Consider the following 20,481-nt stretch of genomic DNA (forward strand, 5'->3'; position numbering starts at 1 on the left):
GGGGGGGGGGAACTGTATCCGTAATTGTGCAGGGTAATAAACAACACCTTGCCCAGAGAAAAAAGGGTTGGGGGTGGGGTTAATGGATGCACGCTGTGTAGTGGAGGTAATGCTGGGAGCTCTTTGGCTCTCTCATCATTTGGGCTGTGAATAACCACTTTAGTTATTTCTGCAAGCGACACCCATAGCATCAAAGAGGGGCTGGGCTGTGATCACATTTGCATATTTTTTCATGAGCATATGTACGTTTTTTTGTGAGCATCATGTGCGTATCTTTGCGTTTGTCTGCATCCCTGAGGTAAACAGGTGACACTGACACACCGGCCTTAGTTACTGTTGCTACGTCTGTCAAGCATTGGGTTTCCACAGCACATAATGCGTTTTACCATGGTGACATTTTCCTCTTGAAATAAGACTTTGGTTTCACATTTAGGTGGGCAAAATCAGGCTTCACATTATACGGCTGTACCTAGCCTTCTAATTAAGCTAATGTTAGCTGAGTTTAAAATGGCCTCTCCTTGAGGACTTACAGTACAGGTACCTCATTAAAATAAAACCTTTGTCACAAGGACCTATAAGTTCAGCCTATTCTCCTAAAATGTAAGTTTCTAAAAAACGATACAGCATTGTCAAAAGATTGTATCTTTTCTGATTACATTCATTATATGTTTTACAAATACGTTGCTCATCGTAATTTGTGGAAGAGGAGACTGCTGTTTGTGTCCTGTGTGATTATTGTTTTGTTTTTTTCATTTTAAAACATTTACCATGTGCATACGTAATATTGGTCGGATTAAGAATGCAATAAGGGAGTATGTGAACTTAATTTTGTGGGGGACAAAGGTCACACCAATACGTTTCTTTCAATGCTAAATAATCACTTCTTGGTGGCAGTTGTGAGGAGTTAAGGAAAGAGTCAATCCTTAGCTTTGCCTTTTTCTGTAAGCAATGCATTTCTTGTCCCATATCAGAAGAAATACAAAGTCCTATTTTCCTCTCTAATGGGCTAACAGGCAGCAGACATTAGAGCTGATGACCACGCATTATATACATGTCAACCTTTCCCGTAACTAATTGTGTCAGAGACAGACAGACACCTGTCAACTCCATTTCCCAGGTGTCAAAGGGTCAACAGCCATCATCGTCTGTGACACAGCTTTTAAGGGCACACTTGCTTCCATTAACTAGGTCTATTCCCTTGTAAGGGACATCAAATTAAGCAAGAGTTTCTGTGTCTAATCACTGATGGACAAAATGGCTGTGGATTATTTTAAGCAACTGTGTGAGACTTGTGAAAAAAATACATCTGGCTCCTGTGGTTGGATCAAGAACTGTGAAGATAACACAAATACTGACACCTTTGCTGTCCTGCTAATGTCTGTGTAAACACTAAATAGGCTGCAGCAACACAAGCTTGTAGCATATTTTAGACATGCACACAAAAACATACAGTTCGCCATGAACACAGAACACTTTTACTGCTCTGACTCCAGACCCCAGCTACTTCAGCCGTGTGTGTGTGTGTGTGTGTGTGTGTGTGTGTGTGTGTGTGTGTGTGTGTGTGTGTGTGTGTGTGTGTGTGTGTGTGTGTGTGTGTGAGTGTGCGTGTGTGAAATTGAAGTCTGAATACTGACTAGCTGGGAGGGAAGGAGGAGGGAGGGCTCGGAGATTCAACGAGGGAAGAAGGTGGAAGGAAATTAAACAACGAAAGCGCAGGGGGCAAGGGAATGATGGGGATGAAGGAAAAGATAGAAGGCCAATAAAGTGGGACTCAGTCAGAGGAGGAGAGCAGGGAAATCATGAAAGGTAGATAGAGCAATATAGGGCTAAATGTGTTTTTAAATGTTGTGCAATAGGGCTGAGAGGACAGTTGTGCAATGTATAATCTGTGAAAGTGGAAAAGGAGCCTGCCTTGTGTGTGTTTTTCTTTCTTTGGGCTGTGAACAATTTAGAATTAATCTGACACAATCACAACATTAATGGGAAATAATGGGTTTCTTGGGCTTGAGTTGCAAAGCTACATGCTGATCATCACATCCTCTTCGTCATGGCAACCACTGGTAGCCTAAGCTCATTTACATAAACTATCTCTGAGGATACTTTTTGACGTCTTCATTATATTTTGAACATTACCAAGTAGGAGAAGGCACTTCCCTGGTAAACCCCTTTGTCACTTAACAGTATGACTGCCAGCTAAAACACATGTACACACAGAGACACACACACACACACACACAGACAGACAGACATACACATACACACTGTGGGTTGGTAGCAGCTGTAGTGCCACTGGCAACAGGATAATGCATATCCTCATTACTTTGAATTAGGACTGCAGAGCCAGTAAGGGAGCAGCCTCGGTGGAATACACCAATAGCATTGTCTCATCGAGACCAACAGCAGACTCCGGTGTGAGTGCAGTATATCATGACAACGAGCTCCACGAGACACATGCCCCCACTTCTTAGCCTTCACACCTTAATGGCTCTGCAAATAGATTGACGAATAAGCCAATCAGAAGTGACTTTCATATTGCAGTTCACTATAACTGGGTATCCTCCAGTGGGTGATACACTTTCTGTAACACTACTTATGACAGATCTACAGCAAAAGGAGTAGCAGCAATGTAACCACATTCTGCTTTGTTTTTCTCTTTGATGCTTTATTGAGTTTACAGCAGGTGGTTATAAAGCTCTAAACAGGTAGAGCACTGTCGCTGTCTGGGGATTCATATTAAATGAAGACATGCAAGCACAACTCACGGAGACTTCACATGCATTTATTACTTTGGAGGCAGGGAATGCCAATACCAAGTATAAAGCCACTGTGAAATCAAACAAACCCCTCCAATTTTTTTCGAAGCCCAAGTGAGGATGAAAGAAAATAAATGACAAAATAATCTATTTGGTGTTGACATGACTGACAGTTAGTTAATTAAATTCTCTCCATGCAGGAATTTCTTCAAATGCAGATCTGCTTGGGTGTAGTGTATGTGGTCTGTTGTGAAAACGTTTTGCCTTGTCACTTACTTATTAAAATGTACATATATAATGAATTCTCAGTAGAATGCTTAAGTTGTTATGTCTGAGCGTGGATCAGTAAAAAAGATCTGTAGCACTGCAGACCATAGGCTGTCTTGTACATGTTGTATATTTCCCATGTGGCTCAAAACAATAAGGACAATGTAATTTGAGAATAGTATGTGATGTTCATAAATATAATCTTATTTCTTATTTCCAGTCTAATTCTAGAGTCATGAAACTACTTGCATTAAAAAAAATCCATGTTGCATACATGAACATAGAATATTTCCATAAAATAGATTGAAATTACTTTTTTTTATCCTGGTCCTTTTATTTTCCCAAGATATTAAATTAATCCTTATATTTGTTTGAAGACAATGGCCTCTGAGGTAGAAAAAGGTTAAAAGCATTAAATATATGAAGAAAGTTTGGGAATTTAAGTTTGTACATAAGTCTATGTAAAAATGTACACATTTAGTTGAAATATTTCTTTAAAACTTCCGTGTTCAATTTCTAAATTGTGCTCCCATAAGTAACATTATAAAGCAGAGTATACTTTAGGGCATGGCTGCTTTGATGACCCTGATTATTTATTGTCTGGAGGCTCTCCATGTTTCGTTTAAACTGTAACACTTTCACAGTGTGTTTCTCAGTTGCCTAACAATGTTATTTTTTTAACATCTGGTTGTACTTTGATGCACCCTACTTCTGGTTCTTAAGCACCAAGTTAGCGAGGGCCAAAAAACAAGATAGCAGCGGTCCATCTGCTAAACTCAAGATTTCAAAAAAGTAGTTCAACACCAAATGAGTTATATCAAGGTGACTACTTCCATTTTTATACAGTCTATTATAACAATTAAAAGTTTGACATTTGGGAAACACACATTCACTTTCTTTTAGAGAGTTAGATTAATAATGGATTGAACGCCTGGCTCTGTCCTTAGGTTATCTGTTCATCAGCACCTGTTAAGCCCACTAATAACTTGCATAAAAATGAAAGTGACCATGACCATTGTAAGTGTGGGTATTCACCTATTCACCTATTCATCTATAGATTTTTCTTACCATTGGGCAAAGTAAGAATAGTGGTTGATCTTTTTTCAAATCTTTATGCTAAGCTAAGGAATCTGGCTGTTGGTGATAGCTTTAAATTTACCAAACGGACATTAAAGTAGTGTCTTAAAGTGCACCTATCATTCTATTTTTAGGCAATAGCATAGGTCTCAGATATAAAAAAATATATAAAAAACATGTCTAGGAAGTGTTTTGCTCAAAATACCAAACAGATCACCCATTCTAGCCATGCGTCATATCCCTCTATTTCACTTCCTGTTTCAAAAGTGCTGACTTTGGGTATAAAGGTTTAAAAANTACGTCCAAAACAGTCGGGCATTGTTTCTGATAGCAACGTTTCTGATTGGGCCGTGGGTGTAAAGCCAGCCTACATTTCTGATATTACGTCATATCGGATGCAAATCTGGATCAGCTCCGTTGTAGCCCCGTTTTTAGAGATTTGGGTACGGAGGAAAAAAGAGAGAGTTTTATTTTCTGACGCTGCGTGATAATTCCCTATAAAAGACATCAAAAAGTGCATTTTGCATGATAGGTCCCCTTTAACAAGAATATCAATAAGCTATTTTCCAAAACTTTTCTGTGAAGGTTCTCTGCAAATATGGCTTGCATAGGTGATAGAAATATACTTTATTTAAAAGAAGAAGAGAAAATAAATGAATGCATACTAAATTAAAGGACGCAAGTTCGTGGGTAAGAACAGGGTGACAGGGTTTATTAAAAAAGTAGAATGAAACCCATAAAATAATTATGAGAATGGAGGAGTTGAACCTGTAAAGAGATTAGAAGAGAGAGAGGAGAGGGGGAGTCGCTGAGGTGAAAGTGGGGGCTTGATGGCTAATGAGTGACCCCGCATAGCTTCTCAGTTGTCACACTTTGGTGGGCATGGTGGGAATGAAAAAGTGACCCCCCCCCCCAAACCCCTCCTAAACAAAACCTTTCTCTCAAACACTTCCAATGCCCCCATGCCTCGACACTCACACTAAACCACTGCGAGCTGAGATGTTTAATGTAAAAGCATACCTGCTAATTGGATTATTTCTCCTTCTCAAAGTTGGTTTTATGTACTTGAGTCACACATAAGTAACAGCCTCTGATGCTTTACTGATTCCTATGCAATTAGGAGCATTCAGTGCCTCCCTGACCTTACAACATTCATAAGGAACAACAAGAAGTGCAGGGGGGAAAGCAAAACAGCTGTTATAAATTGTATAAGTGGGGGTTGTGCTGACCCCACTGCAAAGGAGCCTCACGCTGGCTTGCTGGAGAAGAGGTGACTCCTGTAGAGCAGGACGACTGGAAGCACACATTGCATTGTGTTACAGCAGTTTGTTGTCGCTGAAAGCTGTTCAGCCAAATGTTGAGATGTTTCCCCCCCAGTAGCTGTGTTTGTCATTATGTGGGGGTGTCTGTGTGTGTATGTGTGTGTGTTGAGGGGGGGTAAGTCTTCCTTCCTAGTCTTCTCCTCTATAATTAGGTGTCTCCATGACAACAGAGCCAGCGTCCAGAAGCTTCTTGTAGTTTTCAAGCAGAGGCACAGAGGTGAAACTATTAGAGACAATCACATTATGGGCCAGCCTTTGTTTGTGCAAATGATGCACTCAAAGTCTCAGAGCCCCAACCTCATCAACAGTAATTTAATCTCCACAGTTATTATTTCACCTTCAATATTTACTTCAAAGCTGATGGGAAATTATGTAAGACATAATTGTTGGCTGGCGTTTTCACAGTTATTGTTCATTTCTTGAGGTCTCAGAGGATGTTTTGCACGCTGTGAATCTGTCCACATCACAGAAAGGTGCACTCCGAAGCAGGACTCTTAGTAAACGGTAAAGAGTTATAATACATCAGGAAATTGCTTCACGTCTCTGAAGCGTACATCTTCCTGCAACAGTTTAATCATTGATGACAGCTCCCAGGGCCCTGATGACATTATGTCTTGAAAATATAGTGAGCTCAATCAAATCCACCTATTGAGAGGCTCCTGATCTGACATCAAATATAAGCAAGTTTTATTTTATAGAAGTATCTAGTTTCTGCGCAGTATGTTTGTCTCATAGTATAAAGTGGAAAACAATTCCGCTGTTTTTTTGGGCAAAGAAAGAAAACGTAATAACTTATTGTAATGTATACATTATTTGTCATCAATCAATTAGACAGTCAAAAGAAAATGATTAAATGTATTTCTGTTTAGTAACTGATGTAATGTTCCAGATATGACAATAATGCTATCTCATATCAGCTGCATCTGTATGGACACCTCCTCCTGTATAAACATGTCTCTGTATCTTGTAATAGCTGAATTGAATGTCTAGCCATTTTCTAAACATGACATGATGTATTTGTATAGAGTTTCAAATTAAATTACATCAGTGGCATGCACACACAAGGAACACCATGTATTGTTCAATTATTTACTGACACCTTATTTTGGTTGTACTACCAAACTGTCTAGACACATTCTGAAAAGATGTGAGTTTACTTTGTTTGCTTTAATTAAACCACTATAGGCCTACATATTTTTCTATTAATATCTCCTTTGAGATATGAGAAACTACAGTCACATCAAATCACTCTTTGATATCTGAAGCGAGAAGTCAAGGGGTTGTCCGGAAGGAGCTCCATGAATGAGCGCCTGTCTGCCTCTGAAGTAAAACGTCACCGTCAGCTCACCTCCTTTCCCAATATCAAACGCGTAAAAGGATTCAACAACATGAAATTGGACCACACTAAACAATTTGTTTTTCTTTCTAATTTGCTTGGACATGACGTGAACCCAGAGTCATCTATCTTGATATCACTGCATGTTTCCATAGCAATTTCAGGGATGTTGCCAAGCAACAGCATTGGATACAATGAAGACATGAATGAAAGTAATAACAGCGCACACATTTCCGGCTTGAATGTGAATGGGCTCGCAGGCGCGCCGGCTTGGCATCGCATACTGTTATATACTTTAACACAGCCTTGTTTATTGTGTGGGCATATGTTACAACAATGCGATGTAACAGTTGGCAGGCAGCCTGAGATGGGCGCTTTGCGGGACACCAGCCGCTGTTTTCTTGTTAATCTGCTACTTTAGCTGTGTTTAAATCATCATGTGTCTGTGATCTATATCCTCTGAAAGTTGTTCGACCTGTATGATCTTTGCTTTTTTACTTTTTTAGACATTTTGGCGTGCGCAAAGAGAGTTGGTCCTTTTGTGCGCACTGAGGAACCAAACATTCCTCCTTATTTGTTGTGATACAAGAACAGTGAACCAAGCAAACCACCACGTAGAGCCCTCCACATGTTAACGCCTATATGAACCTCAGTAGCCCTGGAACAGGCTTACCTTCAATACAGCAGATTCTCCACAGCCCGGAGTGGGTGAGATCGCCCTTTTTGGTTCTGGGCTGCGACTGACTCTCTTCTGATGAGGCATTGGTGCTGTTGCAGATGTACGCCCGCGAATAGAGCCAGTAGTCCGTGCCGATTGCGATAGTCATCAGGCTGAAGGCAGCGAAAGCCCCGAAGCTGGCCAGCAGCGTTTGAACCCCGCGGTCACACCAAGCCATGGCGCTTCATACATACGCTCACCGGTCCAACATGCGCTCAGAGGAGCGCGTCAGGGCGCGGAAGCTTTGGTCATAGTTTTAGGTTCAGGTGCGTCCACTCTCTGCTCCTGCTTAAAAAGAAACTATAGCCCAGAAAAAGAAAGGGAAAAGGAGCAGGAATATTATCTGAAACGCTCACTTGATGCTCAAAACATGGTTGCAGCGGTAAAAGTGAGATGACACCAGTTGTGCACACTCCGGAGGCTCAACACAGGTTTTAAGCGCGCCTGGAAACACGACTGCAACATCGTGTACAAATTCAGAACCCTTCAAACCTCTTCCCCACTTCAGTATTCCGTTTATCCCCTCTATCCTCGCCTCAAAAAAACACTTTTCTCTGTTCCTACACTGACTACGCCTCTGTTAAAAGCCATTGCCAAAGAGGATACGTCAATGGCTCCAAAGTGAGACCCCACCCTTGCCAAATCTAACCAATGAAGGTGCAGACAAAGAAAGAAAACATCTGAGACATTAAAATGTACAATTGGATCACAAATGAATTTAAAACATATGGAATCTTTGGGGAATAAATATGTACAAGTCTCTCAGCTGAGACATTTAGATACTCTCCACTGAATTCAGAAGCTATGAGTATTACCTAATTCTGAGTCAGCTGTCACAACGATGATGGGGGCTGGGGATTGAAATGATGACAGACTTTGACACAAGGGTGCTTCTCTGTGGTGCACTAACGCCAAACAACAATCCCCCATGGAACAGAGCATTAGAAAAGCAATTAGATGCTTGTGTGCATGTTATTACACTGTAAATCACAAAGGTACTAAGGATTTCCCAATACCTTTACAGGAGAGCATATCCAAAGTAAATCTATGGATAGAAGATGGATGGCTGGATTGAGGGGTTGAGGGATTGATGGATAGTTTAATTAAATACATTAATGCACATCACACCATGCAAACAATATCTTGTTCTTTTTAATATTTTAAATCCTGCACATTTCTGCTACCTCTTTTTTTAAATCAGCATAACACTCCACTTTGAACATAGTATATAGTATAGTCATATTTTATTACTGCACTCAGTTTCCTACATAACTATATTTTGTGTAAATATTTTCTTTATTTTTCATTTGTTGCAATAGTCTTAGCTTTTATATACTATTTGTTTTTATTAGTTTTTATTTGTGGTTACGTTCTTTCTGTGTCTCGTATGCACCACTTTTACAAAAAGAAATTCCTCGTGTGTAAACCTTGGCAATAAAAGTTATTCTGATTCTGAGATAGATACTTGTTGCAGCCAAAAAAGGCTTGAGCAACGTGTGTCTCATTACTGAATAAAATCAATGTAGCAAAAAATTCTGAGGAAAAATAATGAATAACTTACACATTTTCCAGTACTCAGCCATACTTACACAAACTTTTCCTTCCCCTGATTCTTACTTTGATCATGCAGCTCACAAAATGGTTTATTAAACATGCAAAAATTGCCAATTATGCCCATGTGAAAACCAGATTAAAGACATGCTTCATCTCTGAGCCAGATGGAAGGTTTCAAACTAGCCCGGGAAACAAATTATTTGATGGCTTAGACTGGCAAGCTGCCTCTGGCTTGATAGAAAACCTCTCTGAATAGTTCTGCCAGTCTTGTTTCAGCAGAAATACAACCAGCAAGCAGGTTTATTCACCCCATGCAGTTCATTTTAGAAAAAAGCAATTTTTTGTGCTTGTCAATTTAGAATGTGAAACATTGGTCGAAAAACAGCTTTCAAAAAGCAAACCACCTGAGGATGTCCTGATAATAAAATAAAACAGTGCATGGCTAAGTAGTCTGAGCACGAGTGAAGGTATGAAAATGTCTGTGTGAAACTGTTTCTACTTCTAGCCAATCAGTGGATCTGTCTCTTGTATTTCTAAAAAGGCAGTAATTTAGGAGGGCATTCCATTCTGTCAGGTGAATCAGAATCAGAATCAGAATACCTGTATTAGTCCCACGGAGGGGACATTTGCGTAGTTACAGCAGGAAAAAAAGCTTAATGTTACATTATGTTAAATATGTGACATGCATTTAAAAAGGATATACTAAGTTATACATATATATATACAATAAAAAATAAAAAGTTAACATAATTTTAAAAAAGGTGATTGAGTGAACACCACAAGAATGCTCATTTCATTTAAACTTAAAAATCCCTTCCAGGCATATTTTGAAATGGGCATACAAATGGTGTGCTTGTTTACATATGTTATCTATTATTTCTTCCGCAACTAAGTTAAAGATCCATAAATGTCCTCTTCTCCTTCCCCTCAGTTAAAATATATTTTTTTAAAGCAAATATTATTTGTTTCTGTTTTGTTATTTGATATACGAGACCATATAGTAAAATACATTTTCAGATGATACAATTAAAAAATCTACACATTGTATTCAAAGAAAAGTTTAAATCGGAGAAATACATTTTTTGAGTGGGTAAATAAACATTTAAATATCATCAGTTTGAGAAGGTCTAATGCAGGAGAGATAATGATAATAATAATAATAATAATAATAATTCATTACATTTTTTATTTAGAGTGCTTTTCACTTGATAAAAGTCTATAAAACCAGCCAACAGTTTTTGAAGCCAACAGGTTTAAACCTTTTATAAACTTATATTTGATAGTTTATGAAAAGTATTGGTAATTATGGAAGTCTTAATACATTTTTCCTAATATGGCTATTTACTGCTTGTTGATCAGACAAGCAGGTCATACAATGCTTTCTTTATTTGTATAACCTATGAACTATAAGAGGATTGTTTTTGATATATTGAATGAATTAATATAACATCTAATGGCGTTTTAACTTCTGCAGCCCTGATGGTGGCGCAAATTCGCAGCAGCACTGGAGAAAAAAGGAAACGGTGGTAAAAGTACTACCAGAGATGCATTACCATGAGTCTGAGAAAGAAAATCACAAGGAATGGGCAGTGACGTCACGGTAAAGGTGCCCCGGTGTATAAAGCGCATGCGCATTGCTATACGGTGCCCATTCTCTCAATGGATATGGCGGACTGTTAATGCGCCTGTGCCGGAGTGTACGTGACGTCAGAGTCTGCTCCTTGTTGCTTTTCTAGCCAACATCTGAACAAAGGCCTGCCCCTTTTCAGGAGGATTTCTCTACCGCAATCGTTACTTTACGTGTAATCACGATTACTAAATCGGATTACGCTACTTTTATTATATTTCAAGACGTCAGTAACAGCAGAGATGATTTCCGAAATGGAGGTTGATCACAATGAAAGCAGCGTCGAGATCAAATCGGCCATGCATACTTGGCGTTATCGCCACCATTTCACGTACAAGGCAGATCAAGGAAAAAATATCATCGTGCAGTGTAATCTATGTCTGCCGAGGGTAAATCTGCTATCCACGTCGAAAACCTCCACATCAAACCTAAAGAAGCATTTAGACGTAAGTTACACAGAGTCAGATGACTTCCCGTTCCCCTTTATGTTAATGTTTTGAAAGCGTCAATGAATGCAGAGCTACCCTCGTGATTAATAACGTTACATTGTAGCTGCATGTACATTACATACTCCAGGCGCTGGAGGCTCTTTGTGTTCAACTTTGATGAAAAAACATGGTGTTTTTTTCATTGCATATGAAGTTAAATGACAATTCAGAACATAAAACTCACAAGCAAAAATGACACGCCTCCCACCACTAACATGTTGGCGTTTTGTCTTGCAGAGAACACACTTGGGCTGTGAAGCCAAGCCTGATGTCAAGAGGGGGAGGAAGAAAGAAGAGTATAACGGTGAGGAGAGTAGGCACTGCCAACTCAAAAAATTAAAAGCAGAAATAATCTCCAAATGCATGACCCAAACAAAAATTGATGAGCTGATATTCAACTTCATTGTCGAGGATTGCCAGTCATTTTACGTGCTGGAGCAACCTGGATTCAGGAAGCTGGTTGCAGGCTTAACTGAAGGGCTTAGGTCCATGGACAGAGTGACCTTGTTCACAAAGGTGGACCAGGGTTTCTCCAGGATGCGGGAAGAGCTGATGGAGAAACTCAGCAGCATCCAGTATGTGTGCACCACGGCTGACATCTGGACAGCCAACAGCAGGAGCTTCTTCGGGATGACCTGCCACTGGATCGACAAACATTCTCTGGAGAGGAAATCTGCGGCTCTGGGGTTTGCACGGCTGCAGGGCAGAATCACGCACGACACCATCGCTGGACGCATACATGACATCCACGTGGCGTACAATATTGAAAGTAAAGTTCAGACCACGGTCACTGATAATGGCAGCCCCTTCATCAGCGTGTTCAGGGAGTTTGCAGTGGACAGCAAGGAAAGTGATGATGACATCGGTTTCTATGAGAACGTGAGCACCGTCCTGGAGGGTGAGCCAGAGCAGGACATGCTCCTGTTCCTGCCCACTGTACAGCGCTGTGCCTCACACACCCTGGAGCTGATAGTCACTGAGGACTTCTGGCAGGCTGTGTCCCAGGGGCCCATGTGCCAGCTACATTACAGCACAATGGCCAAGGTGTACGCCGTCTGGAACAAATGCCACCATCTCCAGGTCGGTATGGATTCAGCAGAGGAGATTGGAAAGATGGCGCTTGTTGTTCCGGCTGTCATACGCTGGAATGTGGAGTACTGCGCTGTGCAGAAGATCGTGTCCCTCTCTGAGCGGGAGCTGACAGAGTTGTGCGCCCGCCTGGAGGTCCCACGCATGCAGCCAGAGGAGATGGCCTTCCTGAAAGAATACGTGACTGTGTTCCACCCGCTCGCTTTTGCACTTGAACTTTTCCAAGCGGAGCAGAAATGTTACCTAGGTCTAGTCATCCCGACCGTACTCAGTCTGAAGAACAAGCTAAATGAGCAGAAAGATTCTGCAACTTACTTAAGCGGGGTCATCAACGCCATCGTGGTGGCTATTGATTTGCGGTTCCAGGAGCTGTTCGCCAGCACAGAAGCTAAGATTGCAACAGCGACGACGCCTCAGTTTCGTTTGCTGTGGATGGCTGCCTCCGACAGAGAGGAGATGTGCGCCGTGCTGGCTACAGAGGCAGCCCAGATGGATCCAGGCACCATAACTGAGCCAAACCCCAGCCGAAGCTCATCAAACACCATTGAAACTGAGGATGACTTCTTCAGCTATGGGTCTGTGAAGCCTGCCATTCAGATCCAGCAACGGGGAGTGATGGAGGAGATCCGCAAGTATGTGGAAGGAACGGGGAAGAGCCTAGAGTGCCTTCAGGACTTCCCCAGAATAAAGCAGCTCTTCTTAAAATACAACACAACTCTGCCATCCACGGCCCCCATCCAGCGTCTCTTCAGTCAGAAAGGCAACCTGGTCACCTCACAGAGAAACTTTCTGACTGACGATTACTTCGAACGCATTCAGCTCCTGAGATACAACAGTAACGTGTGTACTTTGGTCACTGAGTGAAAACATTGCCGGTGACTCTCTTGCTCAGCCTTTTAATTGATTCAAAATCAAAACCATTTTGTGCTCAAAGTCATTACTGATAAACCCTTAGTAATATCTCATTTCAGACAATTAAGCCCAGATGTGTTTTTAAAAATAAATATTACTCTTATCTTTTTTTAATAGTCATAGTGTATATCTCCCTCTCTGAAGGGCCTCATAAAATATATTTGTTGACAATCACGGACAATGACATTCAAGGACTGATCTAATGTGACAAAAGCATCTTTCTAGCTGTGCTATTGTTGTGGTTTGAAGTAGCCACAGGGTTAAACCCAAGTGAGTTCCTCTTTCAGTTAGGTTTGTTTTTCTCTACAGGTGCTCAATGAGAATGCATCTCCTGTCTGTTTGTTTTATATCATATATAAAAAGACAAGGAAAGAGCCCTTTTTTGTCTGTCGTGCCTTTTTTTTTAAGCGACGTTGGGGTTGGCTGCCTTATTTGTATTAAGCCAAAAGTGCATCTGCAGATACTGTTTCAAAGAAGCCACAGAGCACACAAACTACAGAAATCCCATTGCTGCAGAGTCCCGAGTGTATTCCTTACCGAGCGTCCAGGCGTCAGTTGAGAGCGTTTGTTTTGTCAGACAGCTGCCTGGAGACCGGCAGGAGGATGTCAGAGCATACAAACACACACACACACACACTCACAAACAGGCAGTGTGGACCCGAGCGGTCAAAAACATGACACTTCTGAAGATGTCGGCCCTGAGAGAGTATGAATCGCCTTGGGATTTGCTTTTTCTTCTTTTCAACATCAGTGCATGTAGAAATCTATATGTTTATATATTCCAGTTATCTGTATTTCTTTGACTTTTCTTTGAATTTCTTTGAAGCCACTGAGATTTAGGCAGAGATATAAAACTCCCCAGCAGTGGGCTACAGTTAAACTGCCCTCACTGCTTCCTAAAAGCATGTTCTGCTTGAGAGACAGGGTGTAAGGACTGTATTCAACAACACATCAGCTGATAAGGGGAATAAAGAGCTTTAACAACATAAGGCCGATAAGGGAAGCAGGATTGTATGAAGCTAAAGGGCTGCTGCAGAAATGCAATGTGATACACACATGCTCAGTTGGTTTGCACAAGGATAAACAGGTAAAATACAGTCAACTGGTAAAAAAGAATTGCCTTGCATTACCTATGCTTAATCATGGGTGAATAACTGCTGGACTACTAAATCAAACTTGAAGTCACTTTTAAAATAATCTGGTTTTGTTTGACGAGAATTTTTAATTATCTTCTTTTCAACCTTGAGAAAAGTATTGGTCTGTGTCCACTAGCACGTTTAGCATTAGTGTATACTAGGCTTCTCAATATGAAAGGTTGCAGAATATCAGTCATATCTGCATTACTGTTATGAAACATGGCCAAATCAATAAATATTTGTATGACGCCATATTCAAGTCAAGTTTCCATTAAGGTCTCACTGTTCTTGCACACAACCAAGTCTTAAACGGAGGTTTTAAAAAATCGAAAACCTGACGTGGAGAAACAACAAAGAATCCATCACACTGTTCATCCCTCCAACTCGGTTAGCACACGTTTCTGTCTTTATATATCAATCAGGCAAAAATCTTTAGACAACCATTTCCATGTTAACAGCACCATACTAAAGGCTTTCATTTGGGAATCAAATGCCAATTAGAGGACGCCAGCAACCTTTCCCGGTATGCTTACAAAAAGAAACGCCACACTGAGCTTACAGTAGTAATTATACATTTTGAATCAATTCCCATTAGGGGAATAAGACAAGAACACATTTTACAAAAGTCTTTAAGTAAGACTTTAGGCTACCTTGTGAAATATGGGACTAATCTGTAAAAACAAAAAAGCCTGATCAAATGTTTTTATATCACTGTAGCAATATGTAGCCTTTGTTATTTAGCTAATTGATAACTTAACTTGTATGCATACATTTGGCTCTCTGGTGTCCTGATTGGAATGATTATGTCTGATTATGGCTCTTGGCTTGTTCTCACAAGACTAGAGCCATAATGTTTATAGTGCCATTTGCATGATGCTGTTTGTCTTTATGGATTTTACCTGAGGAAGTTCTGAAGAGAGAAACGTTGTTCAGATAAAGCAAGTTCAAGCGATCAATGCAGTTCTTCAGATTCCTTTTCATGGTTTAGTCCGGCCCCTAAATGACAGTTGGGTCTAAAACAGCTAACTTAATTTTTGCATTACAATCATTTCAAGTGATTAGCTCATTGTCAGCCCCAAACCTTAGTGTGTGTTTGCACTTATGTCCTTACTGTGTTAATGTACATGTTCTCATCCAATAAAAGCCAGGTGAAGGCGAGATTTTCCCAAAGATGAGATTTCTTGCATAAAAGAGCCACCTACAAAGTGCTTCGCTACCTTTCACTTCTTGTATGATGCGGTGCAGCTCTGTGACTCTGGATAGGATAAGCAGATGAATGAATGAACGACACAATTGTCTTCATTTTTTTTTTAAATGCCAATACTGCCACCTGTTGGACACAGAGGTGCACTTCAGTACATGTAACTTGAGGATCTAATAAAATAAACCCCAGGCACCAATTTCAAAGTTTGATCCAAAGTTGTAGTTTTTAATGATTTCAGAAAAAAGGCTGCAAAGTATTACTTTAAAAAACCACAGAGTAATACCCATCCCTACACACATTTAGAACAGGATCATGTTAGGCACAAAGTGGGTGGAAGGTGTACAGCGTGTGTTAATTCTGTCAGTACTTTTGATTTAATCCCTAAGCCCTTGTCTCTTCAGTCCTCTCATGCTTCCTCCCTTCAAAAAATAGCCGTAGAATCTCTTTGTTATACAAAAGCAGCATGGCGACGACATATACTCTTAATTTACTTTCCCTGTCAACCATATTGTTTCTACCGAGTCTTTGTCAGTGATATATTACAGTAAGGAGGGAAGCATTAGAGGGTGTTCCAGACATGGCTGGGATATTTTAATATTCTAATGCCCTTCTCTCACTTTGCTCTGAAAAAACACCCTTCAGGTGTCTCAGCTTCATTCACTGCAGAAACGGCTTGGCCGGGCTGAAGTGGCCCAGGTTCTCACAGGACTTGAGCCAGCGCTGCACATTAGAGGGAGTAGAGGAGGCAGGGCCGCTCTGCAACACGCAGCAATAGCACGCCATGTCGGCCAGGGAGAACTCCTGCCCGGCCAGCCAGGGGCTGCGGCCCAGAGCCGAGTTCAGGGCCCGCAGGACAGCGGCCCGCTCCTTGGCACTGCCCTCTGCCAGCTGGAAGAAAGCCATGTCCACCCAGCTGTCCACCAGCGTGGCGAGAGCAGCGTCATTGGGGTAGGGGGACAGCAGCTTGAAGAGGAACCGCGCCACGTTGGCCTCGCCCTCGATGGGACACATGTTCTGGACGCTGAACTTCATCTGCAGTTTGGGGACTGTGGATAAGGCAAAAGAAAGACATGGTTCCTGGTTAACAAGTGCACACTCATTTAACAGCCAGCCAGATCATGTCAATAAGGCACATTTTTACAACATAAAAGCAAGGCTTGGAATGGTTAGACATGGCTATACTAAAACATGAGCTTTCACATATTAAGTAATGTTATAAGTAGGGATGCACCGAATATTCGGCCACCGAAAGGGCCTTTTTAGCACGGAAAAAATATCACCGAATGTCAGAGGACAGGGTTACGTTGATCATACTCCGCATATTTGTCCGGGTGTTTTGATTTCAAGTGGTGGAGTAATCCCGAAGTGGTGAAAGTCTTCGCAGTTACACCCCCTCGAGAAATGTCAGCGGAACACGTTTTACAAATCGCAATCCGCGCCTCTTTCTCTGATATTTTGAAATATCTCCAAGCGGCAGACATGTTAGCTGTGAGCCAGCCGCGACCATGGTCCTGCATGGTCGCGCGCCGTGCTTGTCGCCGCGTTTTGATTACGTCATCACAACAACACGTTAGGTTACCAAACTTATAGGTGCATTTGTTGTTGTTGAAGGCCTGGCTGTTACAGTCTTTATTTACACTATTTTGTTGTAGGCCTACTGCCCTAGATGTTTATACAGTTTTAAAACAACTTGGCTTTGTTCTGAATGCACTTTGTTGTAGTTATCCTACAGAGAAAAGAAAATGCACTTGACTTGGAATTAATGTACTGTATGCATTCAAAAGTGCTGAATAAATGTTTTATGGACCCATAATAGTGATTATTATTTGAGTTAAGTTTAGCCATAATCATGTCTTTTTCAATAATCAGATAGCTGAACAACATTAGGTAAAAAAATGTATACATTATATATATATATATTTCTATTAATCATTTTCGGCATTTTCGGCCATTCGGTTTTCGGCCAACTGTTTCCTATTTTCGGTATCGGTTTCGGCCAAGAATTTCCCATTCGGTGCACCCCTAGTTATAAGATATCTATATTGGTCAGAAAAGGCACATTATATATTCCAAAGCAAAAAGCCCAAAAGCTTTTTTTTTTTTTTTTTAAATGAATTGTTTCTACGCTCTCAAAAGTGACTCACATAAAAGAAAGTGAAAAAGCTCAAAGTAAATGAATCAAGTCCCTCACTCTTTGTTTACAGTCATTACTTTGGTAGAGTAAGGTATTGTATCTAGGATATATTTCTCAAACCCCAGACACACCCAATAGAATCCCACACCCTAATTTCTAGTTGGCCTTTTTGCTGTCATTTATACAATGAAGGCCGAAATAGCAGACACATGATGAACCAGCATATTAAACCGAATCCGATTAACTTTGGCTATATTCTTTTTTTTGGGTTTTGATTTACTACCATATTTGAGCAGTTTTGATGCACTTGAGTTCACCCTGTAACACATGCCTCTCTCACTGTGCCTTACCATCTTTCCATATGAGGGTGAAGCCCAGCTGGAACATCTGGCGGGCATAGCTGTCTGCATGGCGCGGGCCGAGGCAGGACAGGAGCTGCGGCGGCACATTGGAAACCGAGGAGTGGACGTGGACCGTAGAGAGCACCCGATAGCGCTGACACAGCACGCTGTGGAGCACCAGCAGGGTGAGGGGGGGCTGTGCTGGGTTGGCGTTTATGACAATGTCACGGAGAGCACCGAGGTCCTTGTGACATAAAAAAAGATAATGGAGGTAAATAGGTGTAGCATCCAAAATAAATTGAGTAATACAATGTTTGTCTGCTCTCACTAGGCCAATACAGCCTGCACAAACTGGCAGTAATCAGTCCACACCCTCAATGTGCATCAAGAGAAATTCCAATATGAGCAGGTTTTTCAGGTTACAGTGTTATTTATAGCATTCAATGATGGGTGCAATCAAGAAAAAACAGCTACAGAGAAAAAGTAAGTCAAACTATGTTATTTGCAAAAGAACGATGCATGCTTTCAGTTTATGAAGGATACATTCTGGCATCACTAATAAACACGGTGTTCAGTTATGCTAATACCTGAACACAGAACTTACTAGTATTATCCCCAGCTTCTTACCTTGCCCAGTAGTGTGTCCAGATTGGTGACTCCTGTGAAGGTTGTGGAGCTTGGGCTTTGGGAGGAGAGGCTGCTGCTGACCGTCAGGTCCAGGTCGGCGTCGGGGGTGGTCACCGTCTTGGCCAGGCCGTCCACCGCTGCTTTCAGCTCGTACAGTTTTCTCAAGATCTCATCCTGCCTGGCTTCCAAAGCTTTGACCGCTGGATCCACCTCGCCATTCTGGGGAGACAGAGAGAATTGACGACGTGAGCATCACAGTTTTCATTATTTGAGCAAAATCAAGACACAGTTTTGTGTAAGCTGGTTTCTCTACAATGTACTGTTATTGCACATAAAAAGGCAGTATAGAGAACGTATTTAATGTAGCCCCATTCTTGAGATCAAACAGTACACACAAATATATATGACTCAAGAAAGACATCTCATAACAAGATGTTAAAGAGTAAACCTAGACTTAGTTTGGTCTTGTATAATCATGATCAATAATACATTAATACAGTAATAAATATATCTGACAGCTTTGGTTACTATACAAATCAAGATTTTTGCACACAAAAAAATGATGTATAAAACATGATTGTTTGCACTAAAGTAAACCCACCAACAAATATAATACCCAACAAGTTCAGCTATATGATTAGCTAAATCATCTTTTTTTTATTTATTGCCAGAACTATTTCGATCGTTTCCATGCAAAAAATAAAAATCATGTTTCCAGCTTCTCAAATGTGAGGACGTTTCTGCAAATATTTTACATTTTAGGAGAACATGTTCCTTGTAATGCTAAGAACCCTTTACTTGAGTAACGTTTTCAATGCATGACTTTCACTGGTAACAGTATTTGAATACTACTTTGACCACTGCATAGCTGAATCAAGGGTTTGCTATGTAGACATACCATCATGATGTGCACTTTGACGCGTATAATTGACAGCACAATTATAGAGACTATATAACAGTGTCATGTCAACTTAGTCGTTAAATAATCGCTAACGTCTCATAGAATATTGTATAGTAATTGTTGCATCAGCCATAAGTGGTTTTCCTGCCAAGCTAACTTAGCTCGCTAGCAGGAGAGCTTAGACATCTAATACACGATGCAAAATGCGCATGTATCAAAACGTGGGAAACTAAACGAAATGCAAGCAACAACAGGAGTAAAATACAAGCTAACTAAATACAAAATATATATAAACCTGGTCGAAATTAAACCAGTTATGAGTTACCTGAAGCGCGTGTTGAGAGCATAGATCAGAGGTGCAGCTGTTCCCTTGCTGCCCGTGGATATTTGGTAAGGTGTACATGCAGGTTGGTAAATCGGTCTTTAGGAGGCTTCCACAGACGGGCTTTACCTGGTACATGGACATGTTGGAGGACAGTAAGCGCTCTGTCAGAGACAAAACAGTTAAAAACTAAATTACAGGCGGACACAGACAGGCTCTTCAGGGCTGTGTGATGTGTTGACAGGCGGCGGGGCAGCAGCGGCTACCGGACCGGACTACTCTCGCGGTAACAGGGAAGAGGGATCAGTGACGTCACATCCCGTGGAAAGTAAAATATGGCTGTGGTGATGTTTCTTTTATTATAACATATATGAACATCATACATTTTGAGTACGAAAAAGGTTCGCATCAAGGCTAGACATAATAAATCAATAATAATAATACTAAATTACATTAAATAAATAAATAAAAGCAAAAAAGAAGACAAAAAAATTGTTTCAGATTAAATATTGGCTGTGGTGAGATGGTAAAGTTTGAATGAATCAGAAGAACCAGAATAAGGAAAAGGTTGTATTGCCAAGTAGGTATGGGTGTCACTTTGTTAGAAAAAGTGGTGGGGACAATTTCTCCAGATTTAACATCAGCATAGCAGAAGACACGCGATGTCCCTCTT

The 20,481-nt window shown here is 40.9% G+C and overlaps 3 protein-coding genes across 3 annotated transcripts in view; 1 reads left to right on the forward strand and 2 right to left on the reverse strand.

Moving 5' to 3' along the window:
* LOC104946072 (voltage-dependent calcium channel gamma-4 subunit-like) overlaps positions 1 to 8,018 on the reverse strand; it is a 13,543-nt gene extending 5,525 nt beyond the window's left edge. The window contains exon 1 of the mRNA XM_010771822.1: positions 7,429 to 8,018. Coding sequence (XP_010770124.1) covers positions 7,429 to 7,651 — 223 coding nt within the window. The 5' untranslated portion in view covers positions 7,652 to 8,018. The remainder of the gene's footprint in view (positions 1 to 7,428) is intronic.
* Positions 8,019 to 10,669: 2,651 nt separating this feature from the next.
* On the forward strand, positions 10,670 to 13,519 carry LOC104946073 (uncharacterized). Its single transcript, XM_010771823.1, has 2 exons — positions 10,670 to 11,100; positions 11,380 to 13,519. The coding sequence occupies exons 1-2, from the start codon at positions 10,897 to 10,899 to the stop codon at positions 13,093 to 13,095; spliced, it is 1,920 nt and encodes a 639-aa protein (XP_010770125.1). The 5' UTR covers positions 10,670 to 10,896; the 3' UTR covers positions 13,096 to 13,519.
* Positions 13,520 to 15,679: 2,160 nt separating this feature from the next.
* Positions 15,680 to 20,101, reverse strand: aimp2 (aminoacyl tRNA synthetase complex interacting multifunctional protein 2). Its single transcript, XM_010771824.1, has 4 exons — positions 19,812 to 20,101; positions 18,586 to 18,804; positions 17,968 to 18,202; positions 15,680 to 16,529 (listed from the first exon to the last, which is right to left on the reverse strand). The coding sequence occupies exons 1-4, from the start codon at positions 19,950 to 19,952 to the stop codon at positions 16,141 to 16,143; spliced, it is 984 nt and encodes a 327-aa protein (XP_010770126.1). The 5' UTR covers positions 19,953 to 20,101; the 3' UTR covers positions 15,680 to 16,140.
* Between the last annotated feature and the right edge of the window lie 380 nt (positions 20,102 to 20,481).

Source organism: Notothenia coriiceps, unplaced genomic scaffold, assembly GCF_000735185.1.
Source record: "Notothenia coriiceps isolate Sejong01 unplaced genomic scaffold, NC01 NC01_scaffold00010592, whole genome shotgun sequence".
Lineage (NCBI taxonomy): Eukaryota > Metazoa > Chordata > Actinopteri > Perciformes > Nototheniidae > Notothenia > Notothenia coriiceps.

Coding starts and splice junctions, on each gene's coding strand:
- aimp2 (XM_010771824.1), bottom strand. CDS start 19,952: ATGTCCATGTACCAGGTAAAGCCCGTCTGTGGAAGCCTCCTAAAGACC. Junction 18,805..19,811: donor GCTCTCAACACGCGCTTCAG/GTAACTCATAAC, acceptor CTGTCTCCCCAG/AATGGCGAGGTGGATCCAGC. Junction 18,203..18,585: donor TGGACACACTACTGGGCAAG/GTAAGAAGCTGG, acceptor TTATGTCACAAG/GACCTCGGTGCTCTCCGTGA.
- LOC104946073 (XM_010771823.1), top strand. CDS start 10,897: ATGATTTCCGAAATGGAGGTTGATCACAATGAAAGCAGCGTCGAGATC. Junction 11,101..11,379: donor ACCTAAAGAAGCATTTAGAC/GTAAGTTACACA, acceptor TTTGTCTTGCAG/AGAACACACTTGGGCTGTGA.